At 36.0% G+C, this 10,245-nt stretch overlaps 1 protein-coding gene across 2 annotated transcripts; it reads right to left on the bottom strand.

Annotated features, from left to right (window-relative positions):
- Window positions 1-2,688: 2,688 nt before the first annotated feature.
- Window positions 2,689-10,043, bottom strand: LOC136254408 (tripartite motif-containing protein 3-like). Of its 2 annotated transcripts, none has more exons than XM_066047100.1 (3): window positions 9,490-10,043; window positions 5,452-5,987; window positions 2,689-4,418 (listed from the first exon to the last, which is right to left on the bottom strand). In XM_066047100.1, exons 1-3 carry the CDS (start codon window positions 10,027-10,029, stop codon window positions 3,563-3,565), a joined length of 1,932 nt encoding a protein of 643 aa, XP_065903172.1. In that variant the 5' UTR covers window positions 10,030-10,043; the 3' UTR covers window positions 2,689-3,562. The 2 variants fall into 2 exon arrangements, with proteins under 2 accessions (XP_065903172.1, XP_065903171.1); XM_066047099.1 differs by having other exon boundaries at window positions 2,691-4,418; window positions 5,452-5,993.
- Window positions 10,044-10,245: the final 202 nt, after the last annotated feature.

Here is a 10,245-nt window from a genome sequence, read left to right as displayed (position 1 = left end):
ATGTCAATATGATAATTTGACAAATTATGTAATGATATTCATGGATGCTGCTATAGCTGATAGTGTCTGCATGGTAGATCAGTTAGAGTAGAATGATGACCGTTCTTGTTGCTAGTCAAACAATTCTCTTGACTTAACACTACAGTAATGCTTGTTAAAAGAGTTATTTTTATGAATGAATAAGGATATGGCTCATCTATTATTTACCATAATATTATATGGTATGTATTGTAGTGTAACAACATCAGTGGGACTATATTTATTTTTGTAAAAGTATTAAAACTGAAACTATCCAGTTGAAGCCGAAACCACTGTTTTTACAATCTTAACAATTTTGAACTAGCTATATATCTAAAGTGTTTCAAAATAAAGATCTTGGTATAATTTTTACAACCTTGATGTATCCATTTGAATTGCTAGACATTTTAATTTTCTATAAGATCATTAAAACATCCTACTCCCAGTTTTAACATTTCTATTACTAGACCATATTGTGTCAGAACATTTCAAGTACCTCAATGTGTGCTAACCCTTATTTTTATAAACTTCCCAGATTATGAAATGTGTTGCCAATAATTGTTCTTATAATCCTTTCCTTCAATACAATTAAGGAGAAATCAAAGAACTATTTGTGGGATCATTGTAAAACTAATTTTAATTCAAATAATATTTCGCTATTAATTTTGAGGTCTTTGTTGAAATTGTGCTCTTCCCCTCCCTTATACAGTATTCATTTTCTAGTTAAGTTTTTTTTAGGTTTTTGGCATTGGTTGTCATGTCTCCAGATTCACTTTAAACTGTCTGATTTTTGTACCCCATCTTCTGTGTAAACCTGTGTACGTATGTGTAAGACATGAAAATACACCAAAAGAATATCAGCCCAATGGAGGTTATTACAAATTCACCTGAAACCAAAGCTAACCAAAGTCAAACTAACTGTGAAAGTATTACCTAGCACTGTGAAATTGTCACCTATAAATGACATTGTAATGCAATTAATAGAATACAGACATTTTTTTCATTCCAGTAATAAAGTATAATCAGTTATGTAATGGGATCTAGTTTGTGTGTTCACACACACCATATGCTGTATAGCAGATATACTGACATGTGTGTATGTCCAAACATGTTTCTCTCACTGTTAGGCACGTGTAATCATTGCGATACAACTATCTATAACAGTATATACTGTCAAGCAGTGATTAGAATAGATTTAATTGAACCCATTTGACTTATTACAGCTACACTGTACTTTTTAGTATCATATTCACCACTCAAGGCTGAAATGTTGTCACAAGTCACCCAAATGCACAGTAATATATAACCCAACTCTTAAAAATGTGTAAAACTTTAAAATATGTCAGTCCAGTAGTCCATTCCAGTATTCCAGTCCAGTGATTAGACACTACCTGCTATAGCACATCCACATAATTTTTAATTATAAGTTGTTTTTTCTAATTGTGTTACCTACTTGCTGTTGACAACAATAATTGATATCTTGTCACAATAATTTTTGTTTAGATAATACACAATGGCTGATCACATACAGTAGTCTACTGTCTAAGACATTGTCTCATGTGTTGAAGTACTTTACATGCATGCATGCATTGAGTGACACTGAACATTACTATATACAGTATTTCTATAAATATAAGCCGCGAGAAATTTTCATGAGTTAAATTTTTGTGTTAAAAAATTTTCACCTGTGTCCTCAAGCGACGAAAATTTTTTAACAATGAATTACGTAACTTTATTAATTCTATACAGCCTTTTTCGAGGCCTTTTTTGTATACAGGAGAAGCAGAATGACAAGCAGCAAAACTGAATTGTGGCGTCTTCGTTCCGGCCATTGAAAGCTACACTCCAGATTCAGAAGTTGTCTGTCACAAGTCAAGCAATGGACTGGAGTGAAATGGCTGCAGCTAGAAGCTCATTTCATCAACTTGCATATTTGTGCATATATACTCCATTTAATGTGTCCTGTAGCAGTTGTCTGTCATGGAATCAGATGGCATCATTACCAATGTGCGGCGAAATAGACCGGCAGCTCCCTTCTCTCCTAGGATGAGGGAGGCCTTTGTTTTTAAAAGACCGCAGCAACCGGTGGCCAGAAAGCAGTTAACCGAATTCATTCAACTTCTCGAATATTACGTTGGCAAAAAATTTTCGCGTAATAAATTTTCGTCGGATGCTAGCTTCGACGAAATATTTTTAACGGTTTATAAATATAGAAATACGGTATTTGATGTAATTGAAGATTTTAGCAATGCTTCATATATCTACTGGACACAGAACCCATCTTAGCCAGCATAGTGGATGTGTGTGTGTGTTTTAATGTTGTCCATACCCCTAACAGCATGACAGATTATTTAGGGAGTCCCTATGAACTAACTGAGATTGCAATTGTGGCAACACTTTATGCTTCATTTTCCATTTATTTTAATCTATGGAAAGGTGGGTTGGTCGCGCCCACAAAACAACTAATCAAATGTATTTTAGGGGGCTGTGTCTCACAGACCCCTTGCTTATAATTACAACTACTGTAATACCCTCCCTTTCCAGGGTACTACATAATTATACTGTGTCATTCAAACGAGTGGTGTCTGGTTACTAAATAGTCCCTACAATCAGACACTGTCTGATTTCAAATAGATATTAAATAAAATAGCTACTTGATTATAACGATTACAAATAAAAATTGGAAATTGTACATTAAGAGTAGGGATCATAGAAATAAAAATTAATGAAATGAGGGAAGACATCTTCACTAGTAGAGCTGCAGGTATAGATGGCCATACTTGTTTCAATGCTCTTTATTTATGATCCCTATTTACTATAAAATATCTAAATTTTCTTTGTTGTTTACATTTTGTAATAATGCACCAGTGAACCATAGCTTGCTGCATCAAAGGAAAGAATGATTATACAATTAATTGTACATGTGTTTACTAAACGTGTGCCCCACCTGCAATCAGTTACCCATTCACCTAGTTTTCAGCTATGTTCCACTTTGTTACAAACAAAGAGCAGTACGATAAGTGCCTTTGCAATCAATCCAGTCATATGACAGAAATTAAAGCACTGCATGAAGTCACTGATGCACTAATACAGTGAATCATCATTCACATGGTATAATGGAGAAAGAAATGGAACACAAAGGAGGACGAAGGTATGTCTATGATGTGTCCATTGTAGATGCTGCTGTTGGCAGAAAGGTATGTCTTGGCCAAAGCGAGATCAAACAGTGAAGACATTAAGCCCATAGCCTTATCCACAGTTGAGTTACGCTTGACTGGAGACATCAGTTAGCTAATAGTAAATAATTCAGAACTTATTGGACAGGTTTGGGTCACTCCGAGCACATTTATGGGCTTGGTTATACTGCCAAGCTGTCATGAAGGAAAAGTGAGGCTAACATTTTTGGCAAGAAAGCTCAAATCTTCATGATCCCTACTGTACAGTACTACCATACTTGTAATGTATGTCCTATTAGTCTATGTGTATGTAAAAGAAAACAAAACAACAACTTACAATTGGGTCATAATTGGTAAAAAATATGATGTCAAGTGCTAATAATCTGAAAACGGCTGCAATTGTACATGTCCCCTTCTGAAACAAATATTGTACCAATGCTGTTGATTGTTACACCACGGATATCTTGGAATTGTCCTATTTGACTTCCTCTTGTGCACTTGATAAGCAACTTGTGGGTGGGGCTGAACACTGTAAGGCAGTCACCAGCATCAGTTATTATATAATCATCAGGAGTAAGACAAATGGAATACGGTGCTATACAGTTTATCTTCTTAATAAAATTACCATATTCACTAAACATAACTATTCCTCCACCAAACCTCCAGTCGGTTACATACACTTGGTTACTGCTGTCCAGGGAAATATAGCATGGCTTCTGGAACTCTCCTGGATTGAATCCTTTTGACCCAAATTTGAATAAAAATTTGTTTTTATCATCAAATACCTGAACTCTGCAGTTGAAGTGATCCACAACATACAGTGTACCTTTGCCACTAAAGGTTAGTCCATGAGGATGATTAAATTGACCATTGCCGTTACCATGGGAGCCAAACTTTGACAGGTAATATCTTTCAAGAGTAAACTTTTTCACAACATGATTGCTCCACTCACTGACTGCTATTACATCGTGTCCTACAGCTACACCTAGAGGATTTCTCAGTTTACCATCTCCACTTCCTTGACCAAATGTTCTGACCAACTTCAAATTCTTGTCCATTATTACTACAAAGTCATCATGATTGGTATAATCTAACATGATAACATCATCATTAGTGGCAATGGCTAAATTATGAGGACATTTAAACTTCTTCCGTCCACATTGTATGATCACTTGACAATTTTGCACTTCAATTTTAGAGTAGTCTCTCAATGCTGCTGTTACCCTTAGAAAAGATTCACAATTGTGTTAGTCAATATTAATATCTTAACATCAAAAAATTTAAAGGACAGTGTTTTGCCCCCTCCCTTGGTTTACTACTTTTTATGACCTCTAATCGAACATAAAATTCTTAAGTTTTCCTTATAATTGTTATATTATATTGGTCTCTGATCAGATAAGTACACAAGATTATAAAAAAATCTAATACAGCATACACATTGGTGATTAAACAAATGAGAAGGATAATTATATCAACTACAGTCCCGCTCAAATATAACTTCATAATGCGTGCACTTTGCGTGCATTTCCACATGCATTAACTCAACATGAACATGCAGTTCAGTTTTGCCTACGCTACATGTGTGAAGGCAGCACCGCCATCACATGTGAAAGTAGCACCCAGCAGCACCACCACATGTGTGATGCGTGCAGGCTGTAGCACGCATGATGTTTACTTTATGAACATGAAATTACAGTAGCTAGATTGCACACATAGCTGAAGAACATGTGTATGGATCGTAATGTAGCAAGCTGCTATAATATTAAATTATGCATAATGCCACCATGAAAAATTGTTGTACCACAGGTAATAGCTACCCAGTTGCTCATAATTGATGTGCTGTATTCTTTCACTGTAGATCACTACTAGAGTAACATGTACATAAGTGGATTACCCTACTAGTAACAATGAAAAACATACGTACCTTAGTTTAGCTTTATAAGTACACATATAATAACGCAAGTTGGCTGTTTGACTGCTGTAACCATAATTATTATAGTTTGCCAGCCTAAATGCATGTAGCTACATGTGAGTTAAAATCTTGCATACATGTAGTTGCATGCAGTCTTGCATACATGTGGTAGTAGCACGTTTTCTATTTTATTCCACAACACAGATTTTTACGTACACACGTGTCATATTTAGTACCATGTGTTGTCGTACCACGTGCGTGTAAAGTTATATTTGAGTGGCACTGTATTATCGCATTTATGGTAGATACAAAATACTGTAATAGAACACACACACCATTCCTTACTTGTGAGGACTGCCTTGAATGTGCTGTCCATTTACTATGACTGATACGTGATCTTCAAGTGTCCTGGGAGTGAACGATACTGTATAGCCTCCACCACTAATGTCCTTGACTGGTTCCACTACAATGGGTTCTCCAGTTTTGATGGCTATAGAAACTTTTACTTCACTACTCCTGCCATCAACAATGTTATCATTGACATCTCTAAGTATTATCTTTAGTGCCGACTCTTTATTCACTATTGCCATTGTTGTAGGAATGGTCACTTCACACTTGCTGGGGTCCAATGGTAATCTTCCCAACATGGCCACCTGCTCACAAAGATATTCCACTTCTTCTCCATACTCAACACCTGTCTGTTCCTTTATTACTGGTTCCAGTCTTGATTTTCTCTTCATTAGCATCAGATAATTTTGTCGTTGCTCCAGTATCTTCCTCCTACTAACCAGTTCATCTGTAGTCATTTTGATCTCTCTTGTTTTCTTCATCAGTTCCAGACATTTATTTAGCTGTGACCAAAGTAACAATAGCCTCTCCAGCTGCAACTGAGCATAGACATTTTAACACCACAAAGAAAGAAAAAATTAGGAATTTTACAGTAGGGATCTTTACAATAAAAAGGTCTTAAACAAGAGGGGTAATCAGTTTAAGTGCAATTTTAAACCCTAATATTCAGCAATGTAGCAGTGTAAATATTGTGTCACAATTACAGGTTTGTGATACAATATTGAAACTTTCCACATAAATTGCACTCCTTATGACAATGATTTTTGTGATATAATGCCATCATACATTTGACTTTTGCATTGAAAATTCATCAATTTTGTCTTTATTTCCCTGAGGCATTAATTTACATGGTTAAAACATGATTTCAAATTAAAGGTTTCATCGAACGTTTTATTTGAAGTCGATAAAGTGACCAGGCATAAAATTTTATAAATTTAGCTAACTGCCCAATAAATTCAAAGAATTTATGACTAATGAAATTATAATAACTTTGGAGTGGAATGAGCTATTCACTTCAACCAAAAGTCAAATTGTTTCTTCGATCAATACTTTAAGGTTGAAACCATGTTTTACAAAACAATGTTTCCGACAATTTTCAGTGCAATAATGACTGCACCAAAGGTAAAATTTGTGGTGGCACTATATCAAAAAATAAAAGTCATAGAGAGAAATTTGTGTGGAAAGTTTCCTAATTGTATCAAAAAATGCTCATTTTTTTTGTGCTATGCTGCTCTACTAATATATTAATTTAGATATCAATAAACCAGTATGAATAAAAGAGGGATTAAATTTGTGTTTCAAGATTTTATTGCATATGTTGTAAACTTCCTAATATCTAAACCAGGTGCACCCACAGCCAGCCAAAGGGTGGCTGTGGGCATGTGTCTGGCTTACTCTGGCTTACTGAAATTGCTTTCGTAAAAGTATGTGTGTGTACCTATTTACCTATCTATGCTTGTCTGTACGCACCCACGTAAGCAAATTATTAAATGGTAAAAGCAGCTTGCATGTAAGAAGTTAAGTTTGTATTATAAACTTCCACAAAGAATTTTGCTTTGAAGTGGTTTCTTTTCGGCAGTTGGACTCTCCTCAAGACTTTTCTCCTTAGAAGATAATCCTGTGAGCAATACATTGTTAAAAGCGGTTTGTTTAACAAGCACTTCCATAGCAGTGTATAGCAACATAAGAATTATAAAAATTTCATGAATTACAAAATCCAAATTAATTATGTATTATTGCAAAACCAACAGCCTATTAGCTAATAATTACATATGTAGTAATACATAGTTGACCAACTCCAGATGAGTTAGCTAGCTGAATGGTGCCTGGTTGTTAGAATTAGCGCAACATGAACTTGTTTCTTATTAAGTTTTTCATAGTAGAAATGTTACATAGCTAATTTGTCATAAATAACTTCTGTAGCACCACAACAAATGAAATTATGCCATAGAGATGTACTGATAATTGGATTGGTGATCCAATATGATAATTTTCAGTAATTGGCACAATTGCACTGATAGTTTGTATGGCCAGTACCAGTACCATCATTTGAAATAATAAAAAGCCATCTTGCTCTAGCTAAAAGTGGTGAAACAAGGAAAGTTGCCAATACCTGTAGATACATTAGTGGACATTATATCCCTAAACTTCAGCATGACTGAATTAGGGATTAAATGTCCATTAGTATATCTGCAAGTTGTGTCAATGCTGCTTATACTGAGGCTCCCTGGCCAGATTTCCAAAGGAAGATTTAAGGCAAGAGACAATTTTCATGGTTTCTGTGCTTGTTTTGCTGTGGCACTACTGGAAGCAGAGCCTTTATAAAAGAGCTAGTTTATTTAAACTGAGTGCTTGTAGAAACACAGTGTGCATGGGATGCTTCTTGTGCTTTCCCAAGAACTTTAAACAAATACTTTTCCCTTTTTGAGGGGTTAATCTAGCCAGGTGTTGCCATAATTCTGGTAGCAGTTGTAAAAAATTAGATGAAACAAACTGAGACACAAGCCTCTCACATAACATATCAAGGAATCAGCAATAAAGTATGTGAAGTAGTAAATCTTATACATCATCATATAGTTTAAATTTCTATTTATTTTACATATCAGTACTAAGTGATTTACAGGTTTTTGCAATTGAATTCGTCCCGTTTGCAATTAAATCCGTCGGTATTGCAATTGAATTCGTCCCGTTTGCAATTGAATTCATCGGTTTTGCAATTGAATTCGTCGGTTTTGCGGTTGAATTAGTCGGTTTTGCAATAGAATTCGTCGCGTTTGCATTACAATTCGTCATAAACAAAACGGCTCCAAGAAACCAACCCGTTCATTAAGAGATGAACTATTTATGCCTTGGAGAGTTACACTTGAGACACTAGAAAGTAATTGAAGCTGGTAGTACGCGAAGTTGATAGCTGTCTGACAAGTTAATTAACTTGCTCGCAAGTGACCACACCGAGGACCACACCCATCGCGAATGGCGTAGTAGAGTTTGGAATGTTGCTGGATAGGCTGTAGAGGAAGAATTATTACCTTATAAAGAGTTGTTTACTACTGTTGTACTTGAACAAGTTCTTGTAGCAGCTGCTACATCATGTTTTCGTGTTTCCTCCAGCTGCCATTCTTGTTACGGACGAATTTAACTGCAAAAGCGACGAATTCAATTGCAAAAGCGACGAATTCAATTGCAAAACCGACGAATTCAATTGCAAACGGGACGAATTCAATTGCAAAAGCGACGAACTCAATTGCAAACGGGTCGCCGAATTCAATTGCAAAAACCTGTAAAATCAGCGATGAGACAATTTTGTTTAGTATAAATATTTGCTATTAATTTACGTAAATTTTAACTCTAATGGCGATTATCACTCAATGCAGAATTTTAACAATATCAATGTTTAAGCTTATCTATACATCCCATGTTTTAGTGGTTTGATTTGTCATAGATATTATAGTGGTACTATAATATGTATGGTTTTGTTATGGAGCCTTTTTGACTCTCCTCCCTTCCTCTTTATGCGAACGCCCCTTCGCATAAAGAAGAAGAGTCTGGTCACTTTAGCATTATGGAGTTGTAACAAAGGAATGTAAGTAAGCAATTCCATCACAATAATGGCGGCAAGAATGGCATGACTAACACCCATACAAAGTAAGTTGTTCTAGAATCCTGTTAAAAAATGGCTGCTAACACAACAAAAAGGTACTTCTATATTCTTTAGGCAGCATCACAAGTATACATCAGTTCCAATCACAAGGCTTTTACTACCTCCATCTTTTGCCCTTGTATAGAACAAGAACACCCTGTTGTCAGCTACAAACAGCCTTAATCTTCCATAAAACTTTGTGACAGACTCTTGCAGACAGTACATAATTCTACAGTATCTAAAATTTAGGAATTACCAATAACGCAATCTGATTGGTGTTACCTGTTTTCTGTAACACACTACCTACACAAACTTTGAATGTTAGAGTGACCAGATCCTTCCTCATTATGTGAAGGGGTGGGTGCCGCCAAACTATGCAGAAAGTGGGAGCATACCTTTAGAGTCTTCTCTCTCCTTGCAGCTGATTCTTCAATGTTTAATATCACTTTATTCTCCTGTTTGTTAATAGCTGCACGTAGAGTAGAGAATACCTCTCTAGTTATTTTAACATTACTCTCCTTCTTGTTTATCACATTATCTCTCATCTTTCTCACCTCAGACAACACCCCCTTCATCTCAGAAAGTAGGTTCTCTATCTCAACAATGGATTGATTTATTCTCCGAATTTCATCGTTGACGATAGTAAACGAGAAAGTTATTTCATGTCCAGTGTGATCTGCTGATGCTGCACAAATACTACAAAGGCCCACTTTGCAGTGTTTGCATATTAAATCTCTCCTTCTTCGTGGATGAATGTGACAGGATTGGTACGAGTGCATGGTTGAATCACGTGTACCGTCGAAGGTAATAGATAACCTGGCGCATTCTTCTGAAGATGTGATGGCTTCTTGTAATTCAACATCTGGATCATTCAAATATTCCATCAGCAGTACACAATTGTTTGCCATCATCCTAGGGCTTTGACGTAGCGCCATATTAAATCGTGAAATCTCTATAACACAATGTGATTGTGGGTTGTGCCGGAAGTGAATTTAGTACTTCACTTCTATTTCGGCAGTGCCGGTAGAAACCATAATGCACCTATCAATGTAATCCCCGACTACCACTAATACGGGCTGAGGTGGGGGAAGGTGGGGATTTACAAAACTGAAAATTACAATTCCCCACCTACTGGGGAAATACTGGCGATG

The sequence above is a fragment of the Dysidea avara genome, chromosome 4 (genome assembly GCF_963678975.1).
Source record: "Dysidea avara chromosome 4, odDysAvar1.4, whole genome shotgun sequence".
Classification (NCBI taxonomy): Eukaryota; Metazoa; Porifera; class Demospongiae; order Dictyoceratida; family Dysideidae; genus Dysidea; species Dysidea avara.
The sequence above is the reverse complement of the archived record's forward strand: the minus strand, read 5'-3'. Positions and strand labels throughout refer to the sequence as shown.

Excerpts from the sequence above, each read along its gene's own strand:
- LOC136254408 (XM_066047099.1), bottom strand. The coding sequence starts at position 10,029 with ATGGCGCTACGTCAAAGCCCTAGGATGATGGCAAACAATTGTGTACTG. Across the intron at positions 5,994-9,489 it reads GGAGAGAGAAGACTCTAAAG|TTGCAGCTGGAGAGGCTATT; the intron begins GTATGCTCCCAC and ends GTCTATGCTCAG. Across the intron at positions 4,419-5,451 it reads ATTCAAGGCAGTCCTCACAA|GGTAACAGCAGCATTGAGAG; the intron begins GTAAGGAATGGT and ends ATCTTTTCTAAG.